General features: G+C 44.5%; 1 protein-coding gene across 1 annotated transcript in view; it reads left to right on the top strand.

Moving 5' to 3' along the window:
• The window catches only part of eag (ether a go-go), a 167,974-nt gene extending 151,170 nt beyond the window's left edge, over positions 1–16,804 (top strand). Inside the window, exon 10 of the mRNA XM_069832133.1 lies at positions 15,064–16,804. Within this exon, the coding sequence (XP_069688234.1) occupies positions 15,064–16,280 (1,217 nt within the window). The 3' untranslated portion in view covers positions 16,281–16,804. The remainder of the gene's footprint in view (positions 1–15,063) is intronic.
• Positions 16,805–18,746: the final 1,942 nt, after the last annotated feature.

The raw sequence follows: 18,746 nt of genomic DNA, 5'->3' as shown, positions 1-18,746 counted from the left end.
CCGCCGCCACCATCACCACCACCACCGCCGCCGCCACCATCACCACCACCGCCGCCGCCACCACCACCACCGCCGCTACCATCACCACCACCGCCGCCACCACCACCACCACCACCACCGCCGCCGCCACCATCACCACCACCGCCGCCGCCACCATCACCACCACCACCGCCGCCTTCGCCACCATCACCACCACCACCGCCGCCTCCACCATCACCACCACCACCGCCGCCGCCACCATCACCACCACCACCACCGCTGCCACCATCACCACCACCACCGCCACCATCACCACCACCACCGCCGCTACCATCACCACCACCGCCGCCACCACCGCCGCCACCACCACCATCACCACCAACTCACCACCACCACCACCACCGCCGCCGCCACAACCACCACCGCCACCATCACCACCGCCGCCGCCACCATCACCACCGCCGCCGTCGCCACCATCACGACCACACCACCACCGCCGCCGCCACCATCACCACCACAACCACCACCGCCGCCACCATCACATCCACCCCACCACCGCCGCCACCATCACCACCACCGCCGCCGCCACCATCACCACCACCCCACCACCACCACCGCCGCCGCCACCATCACCACCACAGCCGCCGCCGCCACCATCACCACCACCACCGCCGCCGCCACTATCACCACCACCGCCGCCACCATAACCACCACCACCGCCGCCGCCACCATCACCACCACCGCCGCCACCATCACCACCACCGCCGCCGCCACCATCACCACCACCACCGCCGCCACCATCACCACCACCACCGCCGCCGCAACCATCACCACCACCCCACCACCACCACCGCCGCCGCCACCATCCCACCAACACCACCACCGCCGCCGCCACCATCAGCACCACCGCCGCCACCACCACCACCACCGCCGCCGCCACCATCACCACCAACTCCGCCGCCACCATCACCATCACCGCCGCCGCCACCATCACCACCACCGCCGCCACCATTACCACCACCGCCGCCGCCACCATCACCACCACCACCGCCGCCGCCACCATCACCACCACCACCACCACCGTCGCCACCATCACCACCACCGCCGCCGCTACCATCACCAACACCACGGCCGCCGCACCACTACCACCGCCGCCACCACCACCACCGCCGCCGCCACCATCACCACCACCATCACCGCCGCCGCCACCATCACAACCACCCCACCACCACCACCACCGCCGCCACCATCACCACCACCACCGCCGCCGCCACCATCACCACCCCCACCACCACCGCCACCATCACCACCCCACCACCACCACTGCCGCCGCCACCATCACCACCACCACCGCCGCCGCCACCACCACCACCGCCGCCACCACCATCACCACCACCACCATCACCACCACCATCACCATCACCACCGCCGCTACCATCACCACTACCGCCGCCACCATCACCACCACCACTGCCGCCGCCGCCACCATCACCACCACCGCCGCCGCCACGATCACCACCACCACCGCCGCCGCCACCATCACCACCCCCACCACCACCGCCGCCGCCACTATCACCACCACCACACCACCACCACCGCCGCCGCCACAATCACCACCACCACCGCCGCCGCCACCACCACCAGCGCTGCCGCCACCATCACCACCGCCACCATCACCACCACCACCGCCGCTACCATCACCACCACCGCCACCATCATCACCACCGCCGCCACCACCACCACCGCCGCCCCCACCATCACCACCTCCACCACCGCCGTCACCATCACCACCACCGCCGCCGCCACCATCACCACCACCCCACCACCATCACCGCCGCCACCATCACCACCACCGCACCACCACCACCGCCGCCGCCACCATCACCACCAACCCACCACCACCACCTCCGCCGCCACCATCACCACCACCACCACCGCCGCCGCCACCATCACCACCACCCCGCCACCATCGCCACCACCACCACCACCCCACCACCACCGCCGCCGCCACCATCACCACCGCCGCCACCACCACCACCACCGCCGCCGCCACCATCACCACCAACTCCGCCGCCACCATCACCACCACCGCCGCCGCCACCATCACCACCACCGCCGCCACCATTACCACCACCGCCGCCGCCACCATCACCACCACCACCGCCGCCGCCACCATCACCACCACCACCACCAACGCCGCCACCATCACCACCACCACCGCCGCCGCCACCATCACCACCAACTCCGCCGCCACCATCACCACCACCGCCGCCGCCACCATTACCACCACCGCCGCCGCCACCATCACCACCACCACCGCCGCCGCCACCATCACCACCACCACCACCAACGCCGCCACCACCACCACCACCACCGCCGCCGCCACCATCACCACCACCACCGTCGCCGCCACCACCACCACCGCCGCCACCATCACCACCACCCCACCACCACCACCACCGTCGCCGCCGTCACCATCACCACCGCCGCCGCCACCATCACCACCACCACCCCCAGCACCACCGCCGCCACCACCACCTCCGCCGCCACCATCACCACCACCACCGCCACCATCACCACCACCACCGCCGCTACCATCACCACCACCGCCGCCACCATCACCACCACCGCCGCCGCCGCCACCATCACCACCACCGCCGCCGCCACCACCACCACCGCCGCTACCATCACCACCACCGCCGCCACCACCACCACCACCACCGCCGCCGCCGCCACCATCACCACCACCGCCGCCGCCACCATCACCACCACCACCACCGCTGCCACCATCACCACCACCACCGCCGCCGTCGCCACCATCACCGCCACCACCGCCGCCTCCACCATCACCACCACCACCGCCGCCGCCACCATCACCACCACCACCGCCGCCGCCACCATCACCACCACCGCCGCCGCCGCCGCCACCGTCACCACCACCACCACCGAGATCATAGACTTGATCTTGGATCAAAGTAGGTTCTACTGTATTCAGAAAAGCTATCTACTCATTCTACTGACTCTACAACAAAAGATAATATTTTAGTTTTTCTTGGCATTCTTTTGATTTCTGGCTATAATAAACTTCCACACAGGCGACTTTATTGGAGTACATTACCAGATTTACAAAGCGTTTTGATTTCTGATTGAATGATGTGGAATACTTTTGACGATATGAGACGACTGCATGTTGCGGATAATATGGCAATTTCAAATGATCGCTAAGTTGGACCAATTTTCGATATACCGGTACTAAATAAGTCATTCAAAGTCTGTGACATTCCAGAACACCTGAATACTGATGAAACAATTGTGATGAAACAATTGTCCCGTATTATGGCAGACATGGAACCAGACAGTTCATTTGAGCGAAACCAATAAGGTTTGGTTTCAAGCTCTGGTCTCTTTGTACTGCAGATGGCTATATGCTGCATGCAGAGCATATGACAATAGTACGAACCTACGAACTTCAGGGAAAGGACTGGGGTTTGATGTTGTTTTTGGACTTCTAAAAAAGACTGATATCCAAAAGGGCAGTCATGTATTTTTTGGTAACTATTTCACGTCCATTGATCTTATGCATGTCCTTTCTGCTAAGGGCATTGGAGCTACAGGAACAATTCGCAACAGGGTGCATAAGGCTCCTCCTACAAATAAATTGAAAATTCCAAAGAAAGAGAGAGGAGCTATGGAGAATGTTGTTGGAGATGATGTAATTTTAGTGCAATGGAATGACAATAGTGTAGTTACAGTCGCCAGAAATGTTGGTAAAACGACTTGGATTTGAGAAGCTAAACGTTGGAGTTCCGAGACAAAGAGGACGATTCAAATAAGTCAATAACTTCAGTTGCACTGTATAATAGATATATGGGTGATGTGCATTCCAATGATCAATATGTAGCAACCTACAGAAATGGTGGTGGACCCTGTTTGCATGGGGTCTAAATGCGTGGAGGCTTTATCGCACCCTGGGACATTACTACTAACTTTCTAACAGCAATGCAATCCGCAACTCCTAGTCCAGTACGGGAAACCTAGAAATTCTCCTCGCTCAGCACTTCAAATTCGAGAAGTAGCTCATAATAATGTTCGTTTCGACAGGATTGATCACTGGATCATCTGTAGTGAACATTCTAATGCACGATGCAAGCAGTGTGGACGTCGCACAACATTCGTATGTGAAAAATGTAGTGAACCACTGCATCCAGAATGCCAGAAAATCTATCAGACTGAAAATTGAGCAGCACATTGTAAAATGTATTGTTTTTTAAATATATTTTTCCTATGTAAACAATTACTTCAACATCTGTAGCCTTTGTGCGATGTATAAATTATGTGAAAGAAGTGAAAAGTTCATAACATGTATGATTTGCAAACATATTTCGAGGTTTTGAATATGATAACTTAATAAATATATATTTTTGATATCTTTATTTCCCAGTGGTAGGATTTCCTGCCACTTCAATAATAGGCCTATAAAAGCCCAATAATGTCCGAATTTTCTGGAAAAATATTCAGATGTTCATTTCATATCATTGTGATGGTAGAATATGAATATAAATTCTAAAATCCACAAAAAATATTCTGGGCATTAATGGGTTGACACTTATTTCTTTTATACTTCCTAGAATTCATGAACTCGAAGAAAGAAATCTAGAGGTGTCAAATCAGAATAACATTAACATGTTGGAAAAGTTTGTGATTTAGTTATTTCTTTACAAGAATAGCTACCATTTCTTCTACACACTATACAATTCTTTCTCGGTTATTAATCAAATCAACAATACTGTTTCTTTTCATGAAAATGGATTCAGACTTTTGGACAACTGAGTACTCTAACTCCATTAGTTAAATAACTAAAGCATTGGCCTTCCATGCCAGAGTCCACACCTGTGGAGTAACGGTCAGCGCGTCTGGCTGCGAAACCAGGTGGCCCGGGTTCGAATCCTGGTCGGGGCAAGTTACCTGGTTGAGGTTTTTTCCGGGGTTTTCCCTCAACCCAATACGAGCAAATGCTGGGTAACTTTCGGTGCTGGACCCCGGACTCATTTCACCGGCATTATCACTTTCATATCATTCAGACGCTAAATAACCTAGATGTTGAAACAGCGTCGTAAAATAACCCAATAAAAAAAAATCCATGCCAGAAATCAAGATTCAAATCGTAGTAAGTCCAACTGGATTATGTTATAGAAAAGATACTATTGTGGCAGGCTTTCCCGAAGTACTTCCTTTTCCCGTCATCTTTCCATTAATTGTGTAGAATCCATAATAATCACTACCGGTACTTCTTTTTACATTTACACTACAGTAATACCATGAAACATGTAATCCTGGGCACTGACACCTGCGCATAACACGGAGACAATTACGAGTAACATAGTGATATTACAAAAAGGAATAATAAAATGGTAATAACCAAGAAAATTATTAGTGGCATGCATATGTTGCAGATTGATAGCATAGTGCGAGTTATGTACCGGTATACGTGTATTGCCTTAAATATTTATAAGGATAGACTAATTCCAACCTCATGACATGGAGTCAAATGAAAAATTTTCACAATTCTAACTTCAGCAGAAAACAGCATGCACTTTCTACAGTGTGTCCCACTCGCTGTCAAACCTGGAATTTATTTTAATAATTCCAATACTAATGAAGATATTGATCACTGTTGTGTCGTGCAACTTGGAGTAGCAACAATGCGCTTGTCCGCTGGCTTATTTGTGTTTGTTGCGTGTGTAATCATTGATTGTTGTCTGCTGGCTTATTTGTGATTGTTGCGTTGCGTGTGTAATCATTGATTGTTGATTGTGGTTATTTGTAATTCGAGTGTATTGGGAGACAGACTCAATACAGTTCAGTTCGTAGAAAGACAAGTAGTGCAGTTGAAATGAATCATTATACTCTAGAAGAGCATGTGTTTATTATTGAAGTGTATTGGAAGACAGACTCAATACAGGCATGTCAAGAGCGGTTCGTACAGAGATTTGAAGACAACCGACATCCACCAAGTAAGTCCACCATTTGGGCCTTATCGAAGAAACTTGAAACACGTGGAACTTAATTGGACAGACATGCAGGAAGTAGAGAACAGTTGACACAGGAAACGATCGAGAATGTTGTTGTTGTTTTCTAATGCCAGGTGTTTGATAATAAAGTCATTTGACCTCTTGCACTCCAATATTTTTCAAAGATATTATCATGGTCAGCCACTGAAGCACAGATTTTGAGGTGTTCCGAATCCATTTCTTGGTTTGAGAAAATGGCAAGTTGTAGCCGATTTAAGTGAACACCATATTTTAACGTTTTGGTGGCTACTTCATTCACACACAACCCCCAGAATGTCTGGAGGACCACACCTGCTGTTAGTCGACGGGTCCATTGGACCTAGCTGGGAGATCTTGTTGATCACCAGCATTCCCTCCTTAAGCCACTGGAGGACGATTTTAGTGCCATAGCAGGTCAGCACTAGGAACAGAAAAGTAGAAAGAGGAGGAAGGAAAGGCCTCGAATGCTCTAATGCTGTCGGGGTCGAAGAAAGTAAGAGTTTAGTCAGAGGACTGGATAGGAAAGGGTAAAGAGGGAATTAGGTATTGAATAGAGGAAAATTATACCAAATTCAGTCATTAACTCATCAAGCTGACCAGTGCTAGTTGATGAGTAACCCCTCCCTTTAGTTCAGCTTGTAAAATTATGCTTACTAACAGCTGCACCACGGGAAGGTAGGGATGGGACATTAGGAACCAGTTCGTTCCTTAAAGCCTTCAATGGGAAGGATTAATGGCTTTCCCCCCTGTATCCGACAGATATCCTTTTGCATCCACAATCGAGAATGTGAAGGATAAGCTACTGGCATCTCCTTCTAAATCATTCCGCCGACTTTCGCGAGAAACAGAAAGGTCCAAAAGCACTTGTCAGCATGCTGCAAAAAAACGAAGCTTCACATTTACTGTTCCACTGTGCTGCACGAATTAAAAGAAACTGACAAAGTGAAACGAGTACATTACTGTCAAATGTTTCAAACATTTCTTCAAAATAATCTGACCATTCTGGACTACATGGTGAAGAATGGGTAGAACGGAGAAAAATTCTCTCTGACACTGGGACCTGAACCCGGGTCATGACAGCACCTGTTCCGTCGGACCCCAGCCACTGATAGTCACTTGTAATGAGTGCACCTCTGTACACAATGTTGAACATTGTGCCACTGCCACATATTCTGTGACACAGTACATGAGGATGGGCCGCTAAATGGAGACCAGAGAGGTAGAACTTAAACTGAGAAGGATTCAATCCGGTATCGGAACTAGAATCTGGTGTGACTTAGAGGATAAAACGTCAGCACGTAGAGCTGAAAACCCGGGTTCGGGTCCCTTTGCCAGAGAGAATTTTTCTCCGTTCTATCCATTCTTCACCATATGGTAATGCAGAATTCCTGCACGGAAATATTATATGTACCGGTACTTCGGTACGTCATAATAATTCTGGCCTACACTTGGTTCACGGTTGAGGTGTGGTTTCACCTGTCGGAAAACATAAATACGGTAATCAAAATTCCCGTATTTGGGCAACTGAAAACCCTCATATGATACACGAAGAGCCCCTTCATTCAGAAAAGATTGGTGTTTGATGTGCAATATCTTGGCAGCGAATAATTGGTTCCATCTTCTTCAATACAACCATCACAACAAATGAATGCCTTGAAATATTCAATAGGTTTGCAAATCAACTGGTCGACCAGGAACTCACTATGGGACATTTCCAACAAAACAGTGCGACATGCCACATATCAATCGCCAGCATGGCCGAAAATCAATCCTTTTTTGGCGACTGCATCATTTCGAAAGGGCTTTGGCTGCCACACTCGCCCAACCTGACATTGCCTGATTTTTTTTTTTTTTGTGGAGACATCTGAAAGGGACAGTTCATAAGAATAAACCACGAACCATAGGTGCTTTGAAAGAAAACTTCATCACAGAGATCCAGGCCATAAATGCGGACATCCTAGCAAAGACATCTAATAAAATGGTTCGGCGAATTCAGTCTTACCTAGATGCAAATGACGGGCACTTCCAGCATCTGTTATGATGTCACCAAATTTCTCGCAGAATGTTAGGATACATAAATAATCAAAATTCATTGCAATATCTTCATTAGTATTGGAATTATTAATATAAATTCCGGGTTTGGTAGCGAGTGGAACGCACTGTATAAGACAGCAACCATTATCATTATTTTATTTATGTATCTCAAGACTAGCCATGACAGCTTACATTATTTTAAAAACTTAAACAATAGAAATTGCTTCTGATAATCCTATTATGAAAATGGAAAATTTCAGGCACTGACAACATTTTTTTTTCATATTGTTAGAATGTCAAAATCATGCACATCGCTTCTAATTAGAAACATATGTTTTAATACCAGCACTACGAATTGTAGAAACTGATATGAGCCGTTCAGGCCAGAAGTGGTGTAAGTCAGAATTGGGTAAAGAGGTTTAAAGTAAAAATTCTGTAAAATACAGCACAAAGTAGCAATTAATATGCCCTTCGTGCTATCCACTGACTACTAATAGTTTAAATGAATTGAATATGAATTGCTACTTTGCGCTGTATTTTACAGAATGTTTACTTTAACCTTCATTACCGATTTTTGACTTACACCACATCTGCTCTGAATGGCTCATATAGAAACCGAAATAATTTTTTTATGTATTTTATGTTTACATTTAACATTTCTTAGAACCTTGAAGAAACTTTTAAAGTAAAATGTAGGTAACACGTCCCTCTTAGTGTGCTCTGCATATTAATATTATATAGTGCTTGATGTGTAAGAGGCATATTCCTGTGTGTAGGATGTGCATTTCTTAAAATGGGAGAACAGTAGAGTACCAGACTTGCTTCAAGATAAAAGGATATAATTTCATGAAATGCTTAAGGAGAGACATCGGTCAAAATGGTAAAAAATCACAAATTTTATTGTCACATTTAATAATACATTGATTCAAGATCCTTTCCTCAAAATTATGGCCCTGATTATGGATCTGGACAATTTTAAGACATACAAGAAGCATACATGCAAGGTACCTACTGAAGACAATGTTTAACTTCGTCCTCATTTTTCCATACTGTAACTTACATTTTTCAGTCTTCATGTATTGTTTTCTCAGGAGCCATTTGAGGTAATTGGATAAAACTTTGCATGCAAGCTTTCATTGAGTAGATTCACTTTATCTTGCAAAAGAAATGTGAAATATGCTCTCTTTTATTTTTTACATTACAATGAAAATTGATTTGTAATCCAATTTTTTAAATCAAAATTTAAAATTTTATAAAAGAGAAGAATATGGAAATGTCTCTACATAATATTTTATATTTGTGTTCTCTTATTAAGTAGAAAAAAAAAATCAAGTTGTTTCATTAACTAGTTTCTATAGAAAAGATATGCTTAGAATGCAAGATTTTTTTCAGGTTGTTTCATTAACCAGTTTATATAAAAAAGGTACATATGCATAGTAATGCATGATTTTTTTTTAATTAAAAACTGGATGCGTAAAAAAAATATGAAAAAATCACAGACCATTAACACAAATTAACAAATTAATATGCAAAATTTAATAGTTCTATGTGCAGAACTTTAGAAGATATTAATGACTTTCTGAAATCTTCCATTTTGATCTACATCTCCCCTTAAGTGATTGGTGATTGTGTGTTTTAAAATAATCTTGACGAGTAGGCTCTATCATCTTACTATGATCATAAAGGTCAGAAAACAAAGAACTTGAACTTATAATGAATATCGTAACCATTGCAAGAAAATAAATTCAACATTCGCTGCTCAAGCCACTGTAGACCAATACATAATACAGGGTGTACCAGCCAGGATTAGACTCCTAACCGAAACTAACGGCGGCTGATTCATACATAACAATGCTACCATATGCGGCGGATTCGTTCCATGCTTTTGCTATTAGTATTGCATAATGATATACTTACTGAATTCACAATTCATGTTCGGAATGATGTCTTTGTGATATATGGCAGGCTCCACATCTCCTGAAGACATGTACAGAACCAGTGGCATAGCGTCAATGTAAGCTAAAAAGCTTAGCTTCCCCAGTTAATAATAATTTCATAAGAAACCTGCAGTTTATGGAGAAAATTGTATATTAATTTTAATAGAATTTATATTTACGCGTTAAATATTGTGATGCGGCAGCTCAGAATGATTTGTGATGCAGCAGTAAACAAGAAGCCTGCACACACCAGCTTCCAAGCAGACTGGTTTCTTCTGTGTAATCCACCCCGCAGATTTTCCATCCCTTTCTAACTAAACTACCCTAATCGCAAGGCTCGCAAGAAGCTAGCTTTAACGTTTGAAATAAGTAGTTTCTGAGTTATCCCTTTTCGTCAGTTGTGCTCAGTTGAAGTGTTAGTGTGCATTGTGGCTGATATAATAAATAATGAGCGAAATAACAGTTCCTGACACTAATTTACTTGAATTTTTTTAGGACAATTGTATTATCAAGACTGACTTACTAACAAAAGTGTGATTTAAAAAACAAATGACCGACTCCCTTGCTGTCAATGAAGGACACAACCAAAAGACAGACGCATACCGGTACTTACGTAATGATACTAATACTGTATCTATTGACCGTTAATATTGTGATTTCTCTAAGTATGACAGGGAGTGAGCTAATGTTATACCTATACGTGTCTATTTGTTAAGAGATATCTATAAACCGCGAAATCATATTTTACTACGTATCATTTGAGGTCATGCCTTATTGGTGTTATGATGTTCCAACCAATCTTCGCCTGCTGACTTGAAATTGACTATTTATTTTAAGACTGTATTTTTGTAATACGTTTTCTCATATTGCATGAAAGACAACTTGAGTTAGCTTCCCCTGCTCAAAATTTCATGCTACGCCACTGTACAGTACAGCAATTCCCCGCAGTTCTTTCTCCAAAATGGCTCGAATTTATGTCGTGCAGTAGTCTAGGATTTCGGCAGTACTGGCAGTAATTGTCTTCATTGTCGTCGTCGTCGTCTTCATCATCACCACCACCATCATCACCATCACCACCACTACTACCACCATTTCCACAGGAATACTCGTAGAATGCCAGACAAAAATACATGGGTTCGAATCTAGATGAAGACTTAGTAGACTTAGCTATGAAATTCTTCAAATATAGCCTAAATAAAATATGACTTTTTATCATAATTGCAAAATTTGACGACAATACGAATATCAGAAAAGTGCCCTGGCGCCACCCGACATCGAAAAATAGGTACTTTGGCACCACATGCCCCACCAGGCCTGAAATACACCCCTGGTCCACTTAAACATTCTGCGTTAAAAATGTTCAGGAAATTCATGAATATAGGCCTTGTTTCACTATCCTACATAGTTTCTGAGTTATCTAAATACAAGCTATTAGGATTGGGGACAGTCATAAATGATATCTAGATATAGAGTTCCACATTTATCTACACAGATTTAGATTTATATTAAGCTTACAATCTTATTGCTTCAGTAGCTAGAACGCAATGTTTGCAAATGGTTTCGGCCCTTGGCATTGACTGGAATTAATTTTACTTGTGATGGGCAAAATCGGAGATTGGGAGTTGTTTCCGAGTTTTTCGCATTTCCCTTAATTCAAAAAAAAATTATTCCACTCAATTCGTACCACTTCAGTTCATTAAAAAAAATATGGTACAGTATGGTGTTTGTGCTTAGATGATATCAGACAGAGCTGTGTGATAGACCATTATGATCAGGGTGAATTAAGATTTCTGGTTGGGGGGGGCGCAGAATCCTAGATAGAGAATACCATACAAATTATTAAATTATTATTATTATCCTCATTCGATACGACTCAATGTTTGGTCGCACTGAGTTGCTTGTCTTGCATCTTGATCATAATAATAATTATATCCATGAGCAGGTTTAAGATAAGATGTGTAATTCCTAAGTTATTGATTGTTGTGTCCACACCTGTGGAGTAATGGTTAGCACGTCTGGCCGCGAAACCAAGTGGCTCGGGTTCAATTCCCGGTCAGGGCAAGTTACCTGGTTGAGGTTTTTTTCCGGGGTTTTCCCTCAACCCAATATGAGCAAATGCTGGGTAATTTTCGGTGCTGGACCCCGGACTCATTTCACCGGCATTATCACCTTCATCTCATTCAGACGCTAAATAACCTAAGCTGTTGATAAAGCGTCGTAAAATAACCCATTGATTGTTGTCAGCCTGCCTGTGATGATACTACATCAATGTTATTTTCTTTGTATACTTTATACTTTATAAAGTACCCTACATATACTCGTATTAAAAGAATTATATTTTGTGATGGGGTTAGAAGTTATCCCTGGCAGGGATGTTAATACGAATTTATGAGAGGGGATAACTTTCCAACAGGGGGGAGGGAATCCCCCCCCCCCGTTAATTCGCACCCTGATTATGATGCACTAAGTAAGCCTATCATATAACATAGTGCAGTCTAGTTCGTTTAACTGCGTCTTAGAAATAAGACTAGGCAGTATGCAACTTTCTACCGTCACACATGGTACTTACTAATGTTTCTTGGTTATTTCTCACAAAAATGTTAAGAGCCAATTTCCTGATGTTTCTTCTGTTTTTAACAGCCGAATGAACCCAATACATCTCTGAAGAGAATGTTTTTACAAAACCTTTCGGTTGGGTGGCAATATAAAATTGGTACTGGCTGTGTTTTCAAAACAAAATTGCAGCTTTGCAGCAACTATTCAGTATGCACTGGAGAATTTCAGTTACTGCACAAGTGCATCCGTAGCTCAGAGTGGATTGCACTGTAATGATCGTGAACCGTTCAGGAAATATCTACAAATTATCGAACATTTTTGGGAAAACTAAATTTGTCCCCTATGTGCACAGTCTGAAGAGACTACTAGACATAACTTTCTCAAGAATAAAGCTCTAGAAGGACTAAAACATTCACTTTGTGAACATATATATCGTCGTCTTCGTCATCATCATCATCATCATGATGGAAGATGTAAGTGAAATAGATTTGTTCCATTTTCACATACTGTATCTTGGTTGATCCAACATTTCTTCAATCTTCCTACATCTCTCTCTCTCCCCCCCTCCTTTCCCCTTCCCCCTTCCTCGTCTCTCTATCCCCGCTCTCTTTACTTTCTCCCTCCACTCTCTCCCTGTCCCCTCCATCTCTCTTTCTTTCTCTCTCCCTACCTTGGTTTATATATATATATATATATATATATATATATTATTTTAATGTACCGAAGTACATATGATATTTCCATGCAGATATTCTGCGTTATCATACGATGAAAGAGTAATGGAACGGAGAAAAATTCTCTCCGGCGCCGGGATTTCAACCCGGATTTTCAGCTCTATGTGCTGATGCTTTATCCACTAAGCCACACCGGATACCACCCCAGCGTCGGACAGAATTGGAACTTAATCAGAGACAATTCTGTCCGACGCCGGAGTGGTATCCGGTGTGACTTAGTGGATAAAGCATCAGCACGTAGAGCTGAAAACCTGGGTTCAAATTCCGGCGCCAGAGAGAATTTTTCTCCGTTCCATTACTCTTTCATCGTATTATGTTTATATGTCATACTTCGCAATCGGTAACTAATATTTGTAACATACGAGGGGGATCCAGGAAATAACGACCGTTCGCGCATACCCGCCGCGCAGCTGACTCCCCTTCCTTGTTTGAAGGTCAACTGGCTTCCTTAACATGTGTTCTCATAATGTTGTGAGTACTGGTTGCAACTGGTCGCCATTGTGCATTTTGTGTTACTTCAAAATGAACGACGTGATTGATAATCCCGCCAACTGTGAGGTGAGGAGTGTGATTCGATTTTTGAATGCTCGACATTTGAAACCTGCAGAAATTTACCGGCAATTGAAAGAAGTGTATGGTGATACTGTAATGAATGAAAGAAATGTGAGAAAATGGTGCGAAATGTTCAACAATGGAAGAACAAATGTCCACGATGAAACTCGACCAGGACGCCCATCACTCATCACAGAAGACCTGAAGACTAAAGTGAACGACAGAATCTTGCAAGACAGGCGCACATCACTCGACGAATTGCATATTGCCTTTCCTGACATTTCTCGTTCTTTGCTTGGTGAAACTGTGTCGCAACATCTTGGCTACCACAAAATTTGTGCACGATGGGTTCCACGGCAACTGAGTGACCAACACAAAACTCAGAGAATGGCCTCAGCATTGACATTCTTGATGCGATATCACACAGATGGAGACGCCTTTCTTGATCAAATTGTGACTGGTGATGAGACCTGGGTGTCTCACAACACCCCAGAGACCAAGCGCCAATCACGTCAGTGGCATCATCCCTCATCACCCAAGAAACCGAGAAAATTCAAACAGACTCTCTCAACACAAAAAGTCATGGCTACTGTCTTTTGGGATCGCAAAGGTGTTCTTTTGCTGGATTTCATGCCAAAAGGCACTACGATCAATGCAAATCGTTATTGTGAGACTTTACAAAAACTACGGTGAGCCATCCAAAACAAGAGGCGAGGAATGCTTTCGAGAGAAGTTGTGCTTCTTCACGACAACGCCCGCCCGCACACTGCTGCTTCAACTCGAGAATTGCTGGATCAATTCGGTTGGGAAATCTTTGATCATGCGCCCTATAGTCCAGACCTTGCTCCTAGCAATTTTCACCTTTTCTGGGTGGTACGCGTTTTGGAAGTGATGAAGAGTTGAAGAAGACAGTGAGCACCTGGCTTAATGAACTGGCGGCAGAGGAGTATAACACGGGAATTCTAAAGCTAGTGAACAGATACGACAAATGTTTAAATGTAGGTGGTGATTATGTAGAGAAGTAAAGGAAGCTTCAGTTATGTAACAGATTTTGTTTTTTCAAATAAATATATATTTTTTAATTATTACAACAAAACGGTCTTTATTTCCTGGATCCCCCTCGTATTTGCAAGTTACTTGCCTATGAGTATGCGTTCCTTAAAAATCAAGAAATAGGTTTTAAAAAACACTGGTAATCAATAATACTGTGTCATACTGCAGGCCAACAGCCGGACCTGGAACGAGGTGATTCAACAGCCAGTGAGACAGCAGGGGATGGTGCAGCAGGTGCGGGGAAGTCTGTGGTTCGGGTGCTGTCCACTACGAAGCTGTCGAGTGTGGCAGAGACTGACCACACTGGCGGAGGCAGTGGTGCGGGGGCTTTGGTGGCAGTGACGACACGAGGGCAGCGTCCCACCACAATCCGCACCAGCAAGTGGGGACGTCTGCTGGGTAGCAGTAGTCTGGACTCGGGAAGCGAGTCTGCCAACAACAGTGGCGTGGCAGCAACAGGCATCGGCATCCAGCGCTCCATGTCAGCACGTGACCATGCCGGAGGCAATGGCAAGGACAAGGCGACATCGTCGTCGTCGGGATCGACGTCCACAAACGGGACAGGCAACAAGGTGTTCCCGAAGCTGCCCAAGGTGACAACGACCACGACTTCGGCCACCACGCCGCCCGCCGTAGCTCCGCCCCAAATCACGCGCCAGGACACCATCGAGGAGATCGTGGAGCTGGAGGACCGTCGTAATCTACGCAAGGTGGAGTCGTACGACAGCGGCATCCTGCGCAGCTGCGACCAGCGCCTCAATGAGGCGTACCAGCAGCCCTCACCCGCGCCCGCTCCCACGCCAGCAGCAGCTCCGGCGTCCAGCATTGCCGCCGCCGAATACAAGGAGATCATCTCCAACATTATGGACTTCAAGGTGGACGTGAAGTTGGAGGTACAGCGGCTCAACCAGAAGGTGGGGCGCATGGAGGAGTTGCTGGCGGAACTGGTATCGCGGTTAGGGCCAGCCTCCTCTACGTCTTCGGCCACCTCCCAGTCCCCACCCCAAGATTCCGCCACTGCTGCCGCTGATGACCAGAAGAAATTACGGATCGCTTCAATGACGACACCGGCCCTCCCCTCGGCGTCGAGTTCGACTGTGGCAGGGACAAGCGAAGGGGCGAGCGCCCCAGGTACTGGAGTGGGAAGTATCATCCTAAGAAAGCGTCGTAGCAAGTCGAGGACGAAGGCAGCAGCACCAGGCGTCCCCACCACCACGTCCACCACAAGCGGTACCTCCCCAAGGACGTCCCCCACGGAAACGACGAGAATGTTGGACGACCAGGACCAAAGCGCCGCCCCCGCCACTGCAGCATCTCCGCTTCCATCCACATCAAAAGGCGACGATGAGAAAAGACAGTTCCGCAGGTCCCGGGAGTTCCTCTAGCGTTTCTTGTTTTAATAGTAAAGGCAAAGGTACTAGCGCAGCAATGGAAGTGACTGTTCTGTGCCTGCCACTGATTTTAGAGCTTGTGATATACACAAAGGGTCACCATTATCCAATCTGTAACAAACTCTCAAAACACCAGAAAAGGCTCTTCTTCGAAGACTGGAAGGGATGCCTACATATGTTTTTATTTTATATTTTGGTGATGATAGGATCAGAGTATCATGATGATGACTGGCAGGGATTGGCAGTTGTGTAGCCGAGTGTCTGTACGATACTGAAATCTGTGCAATTCATTCATTGTGTTTTCTCACAGCACATGGTGCATTATGATTTCATTTACTAATAATTGGTGGTTCACATCGTGTAACTTTCCAGACCAACACTCTTTCAATATTCATTTAGACAGGAATGTAAAATAAAACTAGCAGCTCCTCTTCTTATCATGCTGTGTCTATATCACACATAATAATTCCAACAGAGGAAGAGTTTCAAAACATAAATACTATTTTAAAATTATTTTAAAACTACCATAGTTTAAATATGTTTATTTTTTGCAAAATTCATTAGCAAGATATCATAAATTGCATATTTCAACAAAGTAGATTAAAAAAACAGTTTATCTCATGTTCGCGTATTCAGACTCATTTTAAAGGAATACAAATTCTATTTTTACCTCATTTGGAAAAGTAAAGTTGAAGGCCCGTTTTCGTATATTTATGACTTGTTAAAAAACTGAGAGAACAATTGGTAGTTAGAATTTATTGATATTTCTCACTGATGTCAAAATTCACCCTCAACCTCGCTGTAATTATAACATTGAGCGTAAGGGATTTAGAATAGTAGGGTAATGAAGTAAGTAATTTCAATAAACCAAGAATTACATACCTATAACCAAAATTGAGGAAAATTAGACGTCCTGTCACGTCTAAGGAAGAAACTAAGGATGCTAAGAAAGAAATTCACTTAATTCACATCTACATCCATACAGTATCAAGTCGTGTGTCTGTCTTTGTAATCATGCGTGCGAAGAAATGCCAAATGTTTAGGCTTTATTGTGGCTGAAAACATACTTTAAATACCAGTACCTATTATTTAAAAAAATGGGTTTAGAAAACTATATATTTGTTAAAAAGATCTTTATATGAGGTATCTTGTACAGCTTCATTTCACATGAGGTATCTTTTACAGCAACACATCACTAAGTGCTCAGTAGCATTGTGATTGTTGGGATTTTTTCTTATGGTGTTCCATGTTAAAAACAACTAAAATGGTTTGGACATTCAAACAGAATGACGGAAGAAAGGAAGGTTAAGCAAGTAATGGAAATGAGAGTGGAGGGAAGAAGAGGTAGGGGACGGCCAAGGATAAACTGGGAAGATACAGTGGTAAGAATAGAAAGAACGAAAGGCAAGACATGATCAGAAATGAAGAAAATGAGCAGGGACCAGGAATCCTGGAGAGTCTGGCTGGAGCGAGGCGAACCCAATGCCTAACGGCAAAACGGGGCGGAAGAAGAAGAAGAAGAAGAAGATGATGATGTTCCATGTTTCTTTCAGAATAAAAAAATGATAATATGTAAGTGGTGCAAAAAAAGAAAAAGAAAACTATTAGATTTAAAAATGAAGAAACTTAGAAGTTTATAAAACCTGTACCACATTCTTTAATTGGTCGAAGGTATTATGGAAAGAAAAGAAGAATGGACTGATGTGTATACTGAGTATCGAAAATTAATTTACTTCAAATTTTCGAAAAGAAAATAATATGAAAGAAGAGAAATATAAAAATGTATGTAATGCATTCCAATGACAGAGAAACATTTCTGGAAACTGCTTTAGATAATGACATGAAAATGAAATTTCTTTCTAGTGGCATTGTAGGCAGATACAACTGCTTCCAGAACATTATAAATATAATGAATTATTAGTAAAGAATGTTATTACACTTATAGAAGAGTGGGATAAAAATATATAAGACGTCTAAGGGTTTCTATAAATTCCGTTGGTTATGATATGCCACTGGGGAGAATAGAGAAAATTATATACCCCAACACGTCTTGGGTGCATTCCTTTAAACAAAAGTTCTGTAGTTTGTTCTGATTTTCCTTTGAGTTAAAGTTTGTCGCTGTTTAGCAGCTGCAGATATAACCAGTCTAGAATATTGTTCCATACACTAATGAATGTATTAAGTATGATTCAACATAGCTCAGTGAGAATCTTGAAGTAAAATTAAAATGTAATTTCTATCATTTGCAAGAATATCAATGTCGAGATATCGAACTTATTGTCACTTCCATGAGATCATTGTAATCAAAGTTTGAGAGTAATCCCTTAGGCAAATATATTAACAATGCGTCCATTAAAATTAAAAATTTTACTGCACAATCTGACTGTGTCACTTTTCCAAAAGTGATTCATTTATTTAATTTTTTGTGCATCTTCCTCTGACTGAAAATGTAATTCTGCT

Source organism: Periplaneta americana, chromosome 8, assembly GCF_040183065.1.
Source record: "Periplaneta americana isolate PAMFEO1 chromosome 8, P.americana_PAMFEO1_priV1, whole genome shotgun sequence".
Lineage (NCBI taxonomy): Eukaryota > Metazoa > Arthropoda > Insecta > Blattodea > Blattidae > Periplaneta > Periplaneta americana.
Note: the sequence above shows the minus strand (reverse complement) of the source record. Positions and strands in the feature narration are given on the sequence as shown.